We start from the raw sequence: 15,398 nt of genomic DNA, 5'->3' as shown, positions 1-15,398 counted from the left end.
CTCGTTCGTTCATGTCTTCTCAAGTTATTGGGTATTAGTAATGGATTGAGAAATGTTTTATAAAGTGGATATATATATTAATAATATTTTTTTATAAATTAAATTTTCAAATAAATATTATCAGTAAAAAAATAATTAATATTTTTTTTCAAATTTCAAGTAAAAACAATCACACCTAGGAGAATGCATACATGGGCGGACCATGAACTGAAGCTAGACCATGAACAAAATAAGAACAATGTATCAGTTCCCGTCATAGTTTTCTGTGAGAACACTTTCGTCTTTTTTAATTAATAAGTAGGTCCATTTAAATGAAGGATGAGTTTGATTTCGATGAAATTATAAATAATCTTGATGTTTAAATTAATTTCTATAATAATAAGATTAATTATTATAACAATAAATTAAAATAACATCACATTAATAAAATAAAAGTTGGTTCAAGTGATAAGTAGTTTAATATATCGGTTAAGCAAAATATCAATTTTGAGTATTTGTGTACGATCTGGATTAGTCAAAATTAAACCTTCGAAGCGGGAGGTCAAAAAAAAAATAGGATCACATTAGAAATATGTAACATATTTTAGGTACCAAATAAGATATTAATCCTAAAAGCTGGCTATGTGCAAGTAAAATGTGTAAAGCTGAAGAAGTATAGCAATATAGTCCTCGCAAACTCCTCCCCTTGACGACTTTCTTAGATCTGTCTCTCTCCCTCCGATACTTATAGGGAAACTGATACAACCTTTTCTTCAATCCTCGTAGCCATAAACAATGGCGATTAGGTCTTTTTTTGTTCCTTTTTTGCTCCTCGTTCTATGGTTCTACTCTTCTCTAAGTCCGGTCCTTTCCCTTTACGAAGATCAAGTCGGCCTCATGGACTGGTAAGTTCAACTTCATACTCCACTTCGTTGAATTGGATTCAAAATTTATATTTTATGATTTTCTTTTTTGTACAATTTTTGTTCTAACTAATTGTTTAATCTTTGGCATCAACAATACTTTACTTAGTTGAATTCGATTCAAATTTAGCTTTAATTCTTTATATATGTATATGATTTTTTCTTCTAATTAATTGTTTAATATTTGGCATCGACAATACTTCACTTCGCTGAATCCGATTCAAATTTAACCTTTAGTTCTTTTCTGTTATATATAATTTTTTTTCTGACTAGTTGTATAGTCATAAGTATCGGCAATACTTTACTAAGTAGAATTCGATTGAAATTTTTCTTTAATTCTTTGTATGAATATATATAATTTTTTCTCCTATTAATTGTTTAATCTTAGGCGTCAACAATACTTTACTTTGCTGAATTCGATTTTAGCTGTACTTTCTTATATATGTATATGATTTTTTTTATATAATTATTGTTTAAATCTTAGGCATCAACAATACATAGGAAAAGTGAAGCAAGCAGTGTTCTCCACTCAAAAAACTGGTCGAAGACGAGTTATAGTGTCCACTGAAGAGAATGTTATAGCTTCCCTTGATCTCCGTCATGGCGAGATCTGTAAGTTCAATCCTATTCGATTACAAAAATTGAAGTTTGTTTATTTAGCTTTTATTTTTTCCGGTTATTGCTAAAGTTGTTGTTAGGATAATGTTTGGCTGTTTTATGTAGTTTGGAGACATTTGCTTGGTTCTAATGATGTTATCGATGGAATTGACATCGGTCTTGGAAAATGTAAGTATGTCCATATCCATATTTGGTTCAAAGAAGAATCTTTCATGGCTTACGTAGTTACAGTTTTAATCAAACTGTTGGTCTATCCTTCTTCGGGATTCTGCAAGGAAAGGTTTGACCGACTTCATTGCTTGTATTGGTGACTAAGTTTTGAATAATTTTTTTTCTTGCAGACGTCATTACCCTTTCATCGGGAGGAAGTATTTTAAGATCTTGGAACCTTCCTGATGGGCAGATGGTGTGGGAGTCTTTTCTTCAGGGTCCTAAGCACTCAAAATCTTTACTATTACTGCCGGTAAGCCAGATTATTTCCAGTTAACATCTTTTTTATTTCAATTGTTCGACCATCTGTTTTCTATGGATCATGGTCACCGAAATTTATACCAAGCATTTCTATATTAGAAGCCCGGTTGTACAATTAAGATTTTTTTTCTTCTAAATTTTCATCTTAAAGACTCTTAATTGTCTATAGCACATCCAATAGGAGGCTAGTTAATGTACAGAAGTGTGCTTTGTTAAACATTTGTTATTGTAACTTTTTATCTCCCGGTAGAACTTCTCCTGCCTTCTTTTACCAGCATTTTTAGTGTTATTGATATAGAGTATACAATTCATTCTTTGATTGTAGAAACATGAGATTGACTGTATTAATGTTGTGCAGACAAACCTGAAAATTGAGAAGGATAACGTAATTGTTGTTTTTAGCAATGACCGTCTCCATGCTGTTTCTTGCATAGATGGCGAGGTTCTTTGGAAGAAGGATTTTGAAACAGAAAGGTTTGTCCAATTCGAAAGTTTTACATTTCAACAAGTTTCCTCTATACCTGCCGCCCTTTGAAAAAATGGTATTATTGATGAATTGCATTTCCATGCTCCTTGCAGCTTTGAGACTCAGCAGGTAATTCAGCCTCCTGGCAGTGATTTAATATATGTTGTAGGATTTGCTGCTTCATCCCAGTTTGAGATGTATCAAATCAATGCTAGGAATGGAGAGTTGTTGAAGCATGAAAGTGCAATTTTTTCTAGTGGGTTTTTGAGAGAACTTTCACTAGTTTCTAGCGAGACAGTTGTGGCTCTTGATTCCACAGGGTCAATTTTGCTTACAATAAGTTTTCAAAATGGAGAAATTAGTTTTCAACAGACACCCATTTCAAATATTGTTGAGGACTCATCAGGACCGGCGGTAATAATACCTTCATCAGTCCCAGGAATATTTGCAATTAAAATAAATTCAGTTACTATATTTATTAGAGTGATAGGTAAAGGCAAGTTGGAAGTGGTGGAAAAATTGAATCAAGAAACAGCTGTTAGTAATGCTCTCCCAATCTCTGAGAGCCAACAAGCATTTGCATTGGTTCAACATGCAGGCAGTGAGATTCATCTTGTAGCGAAACTTGCACATGATTGGGATGCTAATTTGCTTAAAGAAAGCATTAAAATGGACCAACAAAGAGGGATTCCCCACAAGGTTTTCATAAATAATTACATCCGAACTGATAGGTCTCATGGATTTCGGCTGTTAATTGTGATGGAAGATCATTCACTGTTGTTATTACAACAAGGTGCGATTGTCTGGAGCAGAGAAGATGGTCTCGCATCAATAATTGATGTAACAGCTTCAGAACTACCTGTGGAAAGGGATGGTGTATCTGTCGCAAAAGTGGAGCACAACCTCTTTGAATGGCTTAAGGTATGGTTATGAATTTTTTAAGGTATTTTTTGTTTGCATTTCAACTAAAGGCAACTGTAGACTGCATGATCTAACTCTTTTTCTTGCTTTTAAGAGATTAATAGATATTTAGTTATTGGTTTTGTTTCTGATACATGTTCAATTATCTTACATATGAAGTCTTTCATGTGGTTCTAAAATTAGAAAGAATATGGATATTTGTGCGTGTTTGTGCCATTGTGTGTGTGTATATTTAGTTTTACAAACATGAATCACCTACCGTCAAAGCTCACAACATGATTTTGACAAGATGCACTCCTTTTCTCAAGGGACATATGCTGAAGCTGAAGGGAACACTAATGCTTGCAAGCCCTGAGGATGTGGCAGCCATACAAAGTATGAGACTAAAAAGTTCTGAAAAGAGCAAAATGGCCCGAGACCACAATGGATTCAGGAAGCTGCTCATAGTACTAACGAGGGCAGGGAAACTTTTTGCTCTGCATACTGGAGATGGACACATTGTCTGGTCTCACTTGCTACACAAGTCAGAGGCATGTCAATCTCCAGTAGGATTAAACTTGTATCAGTGGCAGGTTCCTCATCATCATGCTCTGGATGAAAATCCATCTGTTCTTGTGATTAGCAGGTGTGGTCCAAGTTCAGATGCACCAGGTGTACTTTCTTTTGTCGACACTTACACCGGAAAGGAGCTTAATTCTTTAAGTCTCGATCACGCTGTTGTGCAAGTTATTCCCCTTCCACATACAGATTCAACAGAACAGCGACTCCATCTGCTGATCGATTCTGATAAACATGCACATTTATATCCCAAAACTTCTGAGGCTCTCGGTATCTTCAAACGTGAATTTTCAAACATATACTGGTATTCAGTGGAGGATCATAATAGCATCATCAAGGGGCATGCTTTAAAGTGCAAGTGCACTGGTGAAGTAGCTGATGAGTTCTGCTTCGACGCAAGGGACTTGTGGTCGGTTGTGTTCCCCTCAGAATCAGAAAAGATAACTGCAACTGTCACTAGAAAATTGAATGAGGTAAAGCATTTCTCCCTCCCCCATGGTGTTTTCTCAATGACTTCTGTTTATTTGTCAATCTGTATGGTGATCTTAGGAGTTTTCCAGACTCAATTGCATCGTGTAGCATTATTGCATTAATTGACTGCTCCCTTGATTGAGTTATTTTTTGGTCATGCACTTCTCAGCTGAAGACTTTTGACAATTGCATGAAACTTGTCACTTCACTCTCATTTTCCTATAGGCTTCCTTAAATAAATAGTATATGATTTTGGTCTTTAATGCAATTGGTTTGTTTCATTTTTTCGAAGATAGGTAAACGTGGTTAACTGACTTGTTTCAAAATGTGCATTTTCTTCTGTCTTTTGAATTTTTAACTACTGGTGCCTTGTTGGGAATGCTGCATGTATAAAACATAATGCATGCTTGTATATTTGAGTTTTCCAGATGGTACATACTCAAGCAAAGGTTATGGCTGACCAGGATGTCATGTATAAATATATATCAAGAAATCTACTTTTTGTGGCAACTGTTGCACCCAAAGGAAGTGGTGAAATTGGATCTGTTACACCAGAAGAATCATGGCTGGTTGCATATCTTATTGACATTGTAACTGGTCGTATATTGTACCGAGTGACTCATCATGGTGCACAGGGCCCTGTTCATGCTGTAAGTTACTTATTCTCCCGTATTGGTGTCGTAAGATGGTATGAGAAGGATGCAATTGATGATGCTTATTATTTATTGTAGGTGTTTAGTGAGAACTGGGTTGTCTACCACTTCTTCAATCTTAGAGCGCATAGATATGAGATGTCAGTCATTGAAATTTATGACCAGTCTCGGGCTGTAAGTGGACGGACTTGAATTGTTTATGTTTGGTTGATTATGTTACCACTTCAATGAAATTTATCTTTCCCCAACTAAAATGCCATCCACAGGACAACAAAGATGTTTGGAAGCTTGTTCTTGGAAAGCACAACCTTACTTCACGGATATCTTTGTTTTCTCGACCAGAGGTCATAACAAAATCGCAGTCCTACTTTTTCACCCATTCGGTGAAAGCTATAGCTGTGACATCAACAGCGAAGGGTATAACTTCCAAGCAGCTTCTCATCGGTACAATTGGTGATCAGGTAAATTATAAACTTTCAGAAAGAATTAAGTCAGGAGTTGTCTGCTATGCTGGATTATGAGTTGTTCATGTTTCCTTTAAACGAATGGTACTAGAGTTGATACTTCTGACTGCGATGTGATCGTAACCCTATTTTACAGGTTTTGGCTCTTGATAAGCGTTTCTTGGATCCTCGTCGATCAGTTAATCCTACACAAGCAGAGAAAGAAGAAGGCATTATACCGCTAACTGATTCGTTGCCGATCATTCCTCAGGTTTGTTTCCTCCCAGACCATCTTTATCTCTTCTTTATTTAATACATTATGTGTATATACACGTACACACCTCTTCTTTAGAGATACTGCTTTGAGATGCTTGATTAGTATGCATGTAAGCATGCACTTAAGGGCATTAGCAGATGCTGAAACTTGCCAACCATGAGCATTCTATGAATTTAATCCCGCTGTTTCTGTAACCGATGGCTATCGATGAATTGTTTCCAGTCCTATGTTACACACGCTCTTAGAGTGGAAGGTCTTCGAGGTATAATAACGGTTCCAGCCAAGCTGGAATCGACAACCCTCGTCTTCGCACACGGAGTGGACCTCTTTTTCACTCAGCTCGCACCTTCAAGGACATACGATTCTCTCACGGAAGATTTTAGTTATGCCTTGCTCCTCATTACAATCGTGGCGCTCGTAGCAGCCATCTTCGTAACGTGGAGGTTGTCGGAGAGGAAAGAACTACAAGACAAGTGGAGGTAAAAGTATGGTTCTACTACTCGTTACATTTACATCTGTGTATTAACACATTTCCTTAGATGACACAGATCCTTAAGGATTTGAATTAAGATTATTAGAAGGGTTTCCTTCTTGAGTTGTAATTCTTCTAAATTTTGTAGCATTCCCTCAATTTCTATTTTCCATTGCTATGTTTTAACAATTTAGTTTCTTATGGCTAAAATATTATTATCACATGCATTGATCGTTATATGTTCTAATTTCACAAACAAGATTAAATAATTATCACGTCTTTAAAATATTTTTTTCCTACTACTATGAAATAATTATCTTATATATATATATATATAATACACTTCCATAAATATAATGCATTTTATTTTTTGTGAATGAGCAAGATCTGTTTATATTAATAAATATTTTATAAAATTTAACATCAATACGACCAAATATATTAATACAGAAATCAACACAAAAAATACAATATCATTATGAAACTATATAGTTGTTCCAAAACTAACTCGTGACAATAACAACCATCTTAATTTGTACCGGCCGATACAGATACGATATCGCTACGGCATAAACAGCCATGATTCAAACTCATGCTTCAAAACACATTATATTGTCCGTCCTCTGTTTCGAATCCCACTAGCTGCTAGAGAATGGAATATAGAGTTATTCAAGTGTTCTCCAAGCCCTTTTGATTGAGAACTAAAAGCGGCAGTATTTAGGTTTTACAAACCTCTGTCCAGAAGAACACAAGCATTACAACATCGAAAAGATTCAGTTGGTAGGTGGGAGGGAGGGAGGGGGAATATGCAAATATTTTTACAGGCCTTACCATGCACCTACCATATTCTTTTCATGTTCTCAAAGCTCGGAAATGGGAAATGTGCCAATGCAAGTAGAATGATCTATGTAGAGCAATAAAATATAGCAACTTTGTGTTGCGAAATATTACCGGTTTTATGTCTCGAAGCTTCATAAAGCATTTAAGCTTTTCTTAACCAAGGCATCAAAGTGCTTGATTTTGCCTGCCGAAAATTACACGAGTTGAATGCTGATCGAAAGAATGCAAGTTTCCCAAGTTTCCCAGTGGACGGAATTAATGCATTTTAACCGAATACCAAGACGAATGTGGTTCGGTGGTGCTATCGACATATGCAATCACCACTGTCTCATGAACGTGACCGCTCTTTTCTAACAGTAAGCTTCTTCTGACGCTTGTCCCCGGTTAATTTTACCATCCCAGATGAGGGAGTTCCCCTTCCAAATTTCAGGTCCTCGCCTCCAATCATGTAGATATTTCCTGCTTCAGGCGCGGAAAAATCAGCAGGGTTTCTATTAATAGAGCACATTTCATTCTCCGAACCACTTTTTGGATGGAAAAGAGTACCACTCATAGTTCGAGCATCCTGGTTCTGTTTGTTTGCACTCACTAATGCTTGAAGCTGCGTCCGGAACATCATAAAATCAGATGTGCCAAGCACCATTTTTGGCATACTATGGAAAGTACACGTTCCACAAGTATTTATGCCACTATTTGAAGATGCAGTTTTTTGTGATCTGCAATTTTTATTCTGCCTTTGTGAATCTGAGAACTTCTTCTCTTTCTCTCTAGACTTCAGTGATAATTGAGCCGTAAAATAACTTGCCTTCTTGAAACTTTTATCATGCAGAAATGATGTAGGACTGGCTGCAGGTGTGGCAAACGTACATTCGCATAAACTCTCGGGTAGATGGCTTTTACCATAACAATCATAGGTTGCATGTTTCATTGAATTGGTCCTATCTCCCCTAGAAGGCAGGCTCGAAAACACTTTTGAGTGATGATGACCATGAGAGGAAGTTTTCTTGACATATCCTTGGTTTCCATCCACATCAACTGGTGCACCTGACTGTAACCCTGCATCCATCAGGCTGAGTAAATGCATGGCAGGGATGGTTTCATTAGAATACAGATCAATTGACCCCATCCCGTTATGTTTGCAAGCAAATGGGTAATCTGCATGTGTCCTAAGGACTTCCGAATCAAACTTCCTAGCATGCTTTTCAAAACTTGAAGCCTGATTTAAGAAATTCCGATCATCATTTCCACTCGCATTTCCCTTTTGCAGATTTCTATGGCAATGTGAAAGCACATCGACATTGGCCACCTGATCTCTACACCTCTGAGGAATCCCAAATAGATAGGGCATGTTATTTGGTACAGTTGACGGCCATAAATTAGCTGCTTCTTTATTCTGTTGTGGAGCACTATGACATGAATTACAAACTTCCAATGCCTGCACACTGGCCTGAGGGGACCTCTGCCCAACCATGTTCCCAATACACTGCCAATTTTGTGCACTGTTTTGCCGGCTGGAATTGGCAGCAGAAATTTGGAATCCATTCAATGGCTTCTCTCTACATAGAGAAGACTTAAAGCTGGCGGTGGAAAAACTTTGTTCCAATTGGCTCATATTGTACTGATTCCAGTCCAGATGAGAGAAAATATCAACTGATTTGTGCATATCATCTCTTTCAATTTTGCCAATTTTTCTGTTTTTAGCCCGGGGTTTTGGTTTTTGAGTGGTCTCATGAAGCAGGCTCATCTCTTCATTTCCATATACTTTATTAAGATCCACCCTGATCTGATGACTTCTGGTGTTATTGGTTGTTTCCAATGGTTGTTTATCAATTTCTCTATCTGGAAGACACCTCTCATACTGATTCTTGGCCATGAGTTCAACAATCTCCATGGGTATGTCATCTGAAGCTCCTTGCCCAGATGCCCTTTCAGCTCGTTGATCATAATTCTTACTGGCTATTGCTGAGTAGTCCTGAAGCTCCACAGATTTCCCGTTATTGCTTTTACCCCTGAAATCCTGTTTAAAAGGGGTAAAATGATTACAGGTAAACATAGGGTAACATTAACACCTACCCTAATCGTTAGCTATATGCAATCAATTGCAGATAATATATAAGATTGTATGAGCTTATAACCGAACCAAAATGGTAAATGGACTACGGATAAAAGCAGTAGTAGTTCCATGGTATAACCAAAATGAAAGCTTGTGGTTGGAATAAGCATAAGATAATAATGTCACTTTTCCATGAGGACAAGTATGAAAGTATAGTAGATTCTCATTTTTGAGGACCTGTTTTCTCAAAAAATAAGGAGTCGACTTTTAAAGAGATTCTTATATCTCCTCCTGCAGAATCCCATAATCCAGGCAAAAATGTCTTAACGTTGTTTGATTAATAACTTATCTTCGAATTCAAGGTCATAGAGAAGGGAATGTTTCTAAGTCAAAGGCTCAAATGTGTAAATAACTTAATGTGAAAGCTCCAAAAATTTAAACTGAATGTTATCATAACTTGAATATTTTATGAATAGCAAAACAGATGCAAAACTATTCTAGTTGCAGAGGACCAAAATCAAAATTTTGAGGTTGGGGGTACCAAAATTGTCATGCCATAAATAACTTCTTCATTTTTATATGTTAATTGGTAACAAGGGTAACAAAAGAAAAGCTCATACCATTTGCTGAACCAAAGAACAGCTCCCAACATCAGCACAAGAGTAGTGTTCTTGCTTCTCGTTCAGGAATGGTATTCTCTGTGTAGTTTGGTTACTGTTGAGGTCAACATGCATTCTCTTCCAAAGATATGCTTCCAGTTCAGATTTAAAAGGAAAACCAGAGTTCCCAACAGAATTCATCTTTAGATCTTTCCTCCCAATCTCATATTCAGTGTGAACATGCCCTTGCCAAGGCAATAGAGGTGGCAACCCATCTCTGATTGGAGAAATATATTTTCCATCATATGTTTTGGCAGGCAAGAAATTATTAAGTGAAAATTGCATTCTTCTTTCAGCTGATGCATCCTGGGCTACAGAAACAGACCCAGTTTGTTGTATTTCTACATCTTTCCTTGAAGTCGGACATTCTCTGAGCAAGCCATTGTTCCAAGGAATAGGAAAAGCAGGCCCATCAAGATCTTGATGCATCTTACTCCTTTTCTTCAATAAATTAGAATTTTTCTCTGCCTTTTTGGCAGACTCAGAAAAGGGATCCAACTCACTGTCTTTAGATGCATCATTCGACTTGTACTGAACAATATCAATGGCATTGCTCTTAGTGGTATCTCCAGCCTTTTTCTGTTTCTGCTTCTGCAGTTTTTCTCGAGACAGAACAACAGACAAACATTCATCAAAATTTTGGGTCTTTTTGTTTTTCATCTTTCCTGCAGTAGGACTTTTATACACCTTAAGGCTAACCAAATGACTCTTTGCACCAGTTTGTGAGACACTTCCATTAACTGTACAATCTGAATCAGGAATTGGAATTTCATCAGTAGTTTCTGCACCTCTGTTGAATGTCCAAAGATTTTTATTCCCACTATTTGGAGAACTCATTTCCCCAAGCCTCCGTGTTTCATCTTGTGGCAACTTTCTTTTCCTACTAAGAGACAAATTGCTTGCAACATTTCCTTGGAAACTGACTTGATCATGGGGAGCAGACACTGAATCTATTGCCATAGATGCATCAGGAATGGCAGTGGAAGGTGAATCTTCTGAACTTGAGAGATCATTTTTTTCATCTTCCTTTTTACCCAACAATTCAGTCAGCAGACGCACCTTGCGGGTCTTTCTTCTTCCAGATGAACTTCCAAGCAATATCTCAGCACTTTCAGATGATGCATAATCACAATCATCTAATTCCAATGAAGGATATTCAGCTGTACTAACCCCATTAACCATATTGACTACTCCAAAGGGACCACGAGTTTTCACGAACTCCATCTGCTGAACAAAAGTAGAAGCGTGATTTTCTGCTTGATGTGTTTCAGTGGCATCATTGACAGTGCAACTCGGGTTTGACTCGGGAATAGTATAGCCAGCAATTTCATTATCCTTTATACTAGGTTTATCAAGTTGCAGAGGAGCCACTGTTGCAAGAATAAGAAGCACAGTTATTGCAGCCACTGCAGTTCTACTTTCAGTTGCAAAGCATGAAACAGATTAGCATTTTAATTAGTATATGTTCGTAGTAGACATACCTTTATTGCCTATATGAAATGTCCGCTTCATAAGGCTAGAAATAACATCTATTCCAGCAAATTTTGAAATATGGGTTTCTTTGCTAATGTTATTTTCTAAGAGATCTGTTTGCCCTGTAAAATTCACCAAACATAATTAATGCTCTAATGTAAAAGTAAACATGAGAGCAAATTGAGCAAGGATAGAAATATACCTATGATTGGTATATTAGCAACTTTAGCTGCTTTCTCACTTTTATCACTGCTATTGACATTAACACGAGCACTAACATCAGATTTTCCTGATACAACATTAATCTTTACAGACTGCTGCAAATCTGATAACTGAATTGTAGCACCACCATTGGATGATGACAGGTGAGGACAGGAGCCAAAGGTTTTCAATTTGCTACCATTATTAGCAAAAGTTCTCTCTTCATTTACATTGCCGTCCGACCCAATTTCGTGCAGACAGCTTTGGCAGCACCACCATCTGAACTTCGGAACTAGTAAAGGAGGAAGCTTACAGTCTTGTTCTTCAGATATACTCTGGACACCATCTAATGCAAATGGCCAGCATTTCGTCCAGTTTTTGTGGCGCATCTCAGAAGCATATCCACTGCATTTCAAACAAAAGGAAATTAACAAAATTCCAACACAAATATTAATGTATTACAAATAGCAAGTCCTGGACCATTGTTGAACAAAACTATATCTATATCTATATAAAATCGAGCAAAAACCTCACCGAGAAACTGTGCACTGAATAATGGCTTACCGAATGGAAAAATGCTCACACTTCCTAGCACCAATGTCATCATTAGCATTGATGAGATCTATAGATATTGAGTCAATATTTATCGGTGATTCTCCAGACTTGGGGACAAGATTAGAACTGCAACTCTGAGTTTCCACGACCACAACGGTACTCTCCATGTATGTGTAAACTAGTTAACATCACCAATGTTAAAAATAAATAAATAAAGCTACAGCGGAACGTTTACCGTTCAATTCACATAATATAACATTTTTAATTAAAAAAATCTAATATTCAGCACATGTATAAACAACAATCAGTCCCCAAAAATAATTGACAAAAAGGCCGACCCCTTTAAATCTCCTGTTTCAACGTTGAATTTTTCTAAAAATTTCCTTTGAACCCGCTTTCAGATTCAACAAGTCACTATGCATGTCTCCGTTTTTCTCTTCTTTCTTCACTGCAAAACGCAAATTTTGCCTCATGCGGCGGTCTCCTCGGCCTCTGGGACGGCTATTGAGGCATTTTCTTCACTGTAAACCCCAAATGCACGGGTAGAATGTTTGGAGGAACAGGTGAGTTTCGAATTGAGAAAAACCAGAGTGTAAAGGTACGGACCCGGTCATGGCTGGCGCCGCCGCGTGGTTTGAAGCTCAAAGGCAGTGAGGGTTGCGCCTGTGAGCGTTAGGTTAGATGAGACACTGAGGTTTACTTGGCAATTCGAGAATTTAAAAGGGTAGGGGAGTGTTAAAGGCAATTTTGGGGATTTGGGAACTGGGAGACTTTGGGGGAAGAACTGAAGAAAGTGGTCGGGTCTGCTCTTTGCTATTGCCGCTGACCACTTTGCGTTTGTCTTAGGGGAATTATTTATATATATATTAAAATTTTTAAGTGTATGAAATTTAGGAAAAATTTAATACGTGAATTTTATTCACTAAAACAGCACAATCTGATTCAAAATGGACATTAGTCCATTCTCGCTCAACCGTCATGTTCGAAACAGCCCCGAACGCAAAGATTTTCTCTATAGGGGTCCCTGAACTAGCATCGTGGTATGAGCAAGCCCCCTGGCAAATTACCCATGTGGTCTCGAGCCAATGCTCCCATGACAGCAAGACCCTTCGTCGAATCAAATAAACCATCAATGTTAATCTTGATCATACCATTGATAGGAGGCCTCTACCAACAACCTGAGGCAGCTGGAGCCATTTCCTCAAGCGAAGAGACTCCCCCTACAGTTAACTCGTGTCGATGAGCATCATTTACAGAGGACTTGCGCGTTGGTAACAATAAGCCAAGTTGGTTGTGTGATGCTTTCATGAACGATTGCGCTGCGGGCATTCCATAGATTCCACCGCAGAGTGACAAACCCTGCAAATTGTACTACCCCCAATGGATCACTTCCTGTGCTCTCGGGCACGAGCGGACAACATGAAGGACTGATTCTTCATCAAACCCACACCCAAATACCCTGACCTAACCGAACACACACCCGAATCATGATTGCCCCACACCAGGACATCTCACGAACATGGAGCAATTGGCACCACAAGGATTTGATCACTGTCGAACCGTACTAAAACCTTATTGAACTAGAACTTCATTACAATAGGGCCGGTCAGGAATCATAAACTCATGGGAAAGGGTCAAATTCTGCCGATTGTTGTCTTATGCACGTGTACCTATAAGGGAAATTTTATTAGTGCCACCCCAATTATTCAAAAATATACGAGCAGTGCTATGTGAACCAATGCGCCAGTACAAACAACTATCCATAGCTGTAGGAGTATAATGAATTCCTTTCCAAGCAAATAAGGGTTACTCAAGTAGAGCCGAGAACAAACTTTGTATATCTCAAGTAGACCAACCCGAACCTCTCCAAGCAAATAAGGGTTACTCGCCCAGCTTAAATCTCAACTGTCGATGTAAATAAAGGATGATAATAAATAAATGGTTCATCAAACTTAAATAACACATTTATTAAACAAGTCTGACATTTTATTTTTGTCCCAAATAAACCTCATCTCCCATAGATATCGAACTATATTAACCTACTCTTCTCTGCTTGTGATACATAAAGGAAATTTGACCTTGAGGCGATCAATCAACTTAATGGCACTCTACTTTGGAAAGCACCTAAAATGCGCTTCATTCGAAGAACTCCTCTGTACCATTCCAAGTAATTTTATTATCATTGGCATTGTAACCCCAATCTAAAATGGCATAAATTGTCAATTATAGAATTCCAAATACCTTGCAGCCAGGAAGCTTTACATATTCGGAAGATACAAAAAGAACATTTTCTGGCTTCAGGTCAGTATGGATTCAGTGTAAATCACGCATGTTGGCCACATAATTTAAAAGCGTAGGGAGACGTTAAACAAGGCCAAATAACAGAACAAGGTGATTCGTTGGAAAATGAAAAGATGATATAATGTTGAGACAAGAACAATCCACACATGCTACAGATTCCAAAAGTTGACGTCCAAATTCCCGAACAAGATCCACAGGAAATGGGGAGTATTTATTTCCCTTTAGAAAATCAAATAAACTTGGTCCAAGCTTCTCAAACACCTGGTAACACCATCAAAATGCACCCACAGGAAGCTTTTTGTTTAGTCACAATTATGCAGATGAAGTCTACAAGGACAAAATGATATACTTGCTATGATAAGAGGGACTAGGAAGGAATTTTTACCATCTTACCTGTTGCATAGACCATAGTTATGTGATTCTAGAAAGTTTTCAATTGATACTTATCGGCTGTCAGGATGGTCGAGTGGTCTAAGGCGCCATACTCACGTTCTGGTCTTAGAAAGAGGGTGTGGGTTCAAATCCCATTTTTGATGTAAATTGATTTAGGCCATTGATTGAGAGGGAACTCAACTATAGACAAATGTTTAGTCTAATGAAATGAGTTAATTCGAACTCTGATATTACATTATCACCAACTGTTCCCCCCTTTTGAAGTTGTTATTGTCACAATGTACTTCATGTAAGATTGGAGTTTGATATGCCCACTCAACATTCATATATATAAAGTTCTTGTTTTGATCTTTATGTTTAAATTTGGATTTAGTCTCAAGAATTTGATTTCTTACTTCTATCATGTCAATAGATATTTCAAACAAGTAAACCGGCAATTTCGCAAAAGGATTGGTCTTAGTAGGTATTATTTGGGATCATGTTGATTTACTAGGTTAGACAAAGATTGTTGAGGGTTTTTTTTATGGTCAAATCGGGTTAAACTAATAATAAATGTTAAACACGAATCAAAATGATCTCGATGGTAAATGAATTGTTGTTATTCATTGAGGTCTCGATTCGAGCACTAGGAATGTCAGGGTGCGTTTAACGTCAAATGATTGAGAGTTATC

General features: G+C 37.5%; 2 protein-coding genes across 5 annotated transcripts; one reads left to right on the top strand and one right to left on the bottom strand.

Annotated features, from left to right (window-relative positions):
• The first annotated feature begins 633 nt into the window (after nt 1-633).
• LOC120141367 (ER membrane protein complex subunit 1-like) lies at nt 634-6,479 on the top strand. 2 transcript variants are annotated; one of them, XM_039156267.1, is made up of 12 exons: nt 634-884; nt 1,387-1,514; nt 1,626-1,688; nt 1,862-1,983; nt 2,350-2,465; nt 2,571-3,378; nt 3,687-4,409; nt 4,836-5,057; nt 5,139-5,234; nt 5,327-5,521; nt 5,661-5,774; nt 6,003-6,479. In XM_039156267.1, exons 1-12 carry the CDS (start codon nt 775-777, stop codon nt 6,261-6,263), a joined length of 2,958 nt encoding a protein of 985 aa, XP_039012198.1. In that variant the 5' UTR covers nt 634-774; the 3' UTR covers nt 6,264-6,479. The 2 variants fall into 2 exon arrangements, with proteins under 2 accessions (XP_039012198.1, XP_039012197.1); XM_039156266.1 differs by having other exon boundaries at nt 2,317-2,465.
• A 211-nt stretch (nt 6,480-6,690) lies between these two features.
• On the bottom strand, nt 6,691-12,850 carry LOC120141366 (protein EMBRYONIC FLOWER 1-like). 3 transcript variants are annotated; one of them, XR_005517766.1, is made up of 6 exons: nt 12,043-12,850; nt 11,480-11,883; nt 11,286-11,399; nt 9,766-11,174; nt 7,204-9,109; nt 6,692-6,986 (listed from the first exon to the last, which is right to left on the bottom strand). XR_005517766.1 is itself a non-coding variant. In XM_039156265.1 (5 exons), exons 1-5 carry the CDS (start codon nt 12,198-12,200, stop codon nt 7,421-7,423), a joined length of 3,735 nt encoding a protein of 1,244 aa, XP_039012196.1. In that variant the 5' UTR covers nt 12,201-12,850; the 3' UTR covers nt 6,691-7,420. The 3 variants fall into 3 exon arrangements, 2 of the variants coding, with proteins under 2 accessions (XP_039012196.1, XP_039012195.1); XM_039156265.1 differs by having other exon boundaries at nt 6,691-9,109; nt 11,519-11,883; XM_039156264.1 differs by having other exon boundaries at nt 6,693-9,109.
• Between the last annotated feature and the right edge of the window lie 2,548 nt (nt 12,851-15,398).

This window comes from Hibiscus syriacus, unplaced genomic scaffold, assembly GCF_006381635.1.
Source record: "Hibiscus syriacus cultivar Baekdansim isolate YM2019G1 unplaced genomic scaffold, ASM638163v2 tig00110796_pilon, whole genome shotgun sequence".
In the NCBI taxonomy this organism is placed as follows: Eukaryota; Viridiplantae; Streptophyta; class Magnoliopsida; order Malvales; family Malvaceae; genus Hibiscus; species Hibiscus syriacus.
Note: the sequence above shows the minus strand (reverse complement) of the source record. Positions and strands in the feature narration are given on the sequence as shown.

Bases quoted from the DNA above. Each gene is read 5' to 3' on its own strand.
- LOC120141367 (XM_039156266.1), top strand. From the start codon at position 775: ATGGCGATTAGGTCTTTTTTTGTTCCTTTTTTGCTCCTCGTTCTATGG. The intron at 4,410-4,835 runs GTAAAGCATTTC...TGAGTTTTCCAG, and splicing joins TCACTAGAAAATTGAATGAG to ATGGTACATACTCAAGCAAA. The intron at 5,775-6,002 runs GTTTGTTTCCTC...AATTGTTTCCAG, and splicing joins CGTTGCCGATCATTCCTCAG to TCCTATGTTACACACGCTCT.
- LOC120141366 (XM_039156264.1), bottom strand. From the start codon at position 12,200: ATGGAGAGTACCGTTGTGGTCGTGGAAACTCAGAGTTGCAGTTCTAAT. The intron at 11,400-11,479 runs GTATATTTCTAT...TGAATTTTACAG, and splicing joins TGCTAATATACCAATCATAG to GGCAAACAGATCTCTTAGAA. The intron at 9,110-9,765 runs GTATGAGCTTTT...CCTTTTAAACAG, and splicing joins GTTCTTTGGTTCAGCAAATG to GATTTCAGGGGTAAAAGCAA.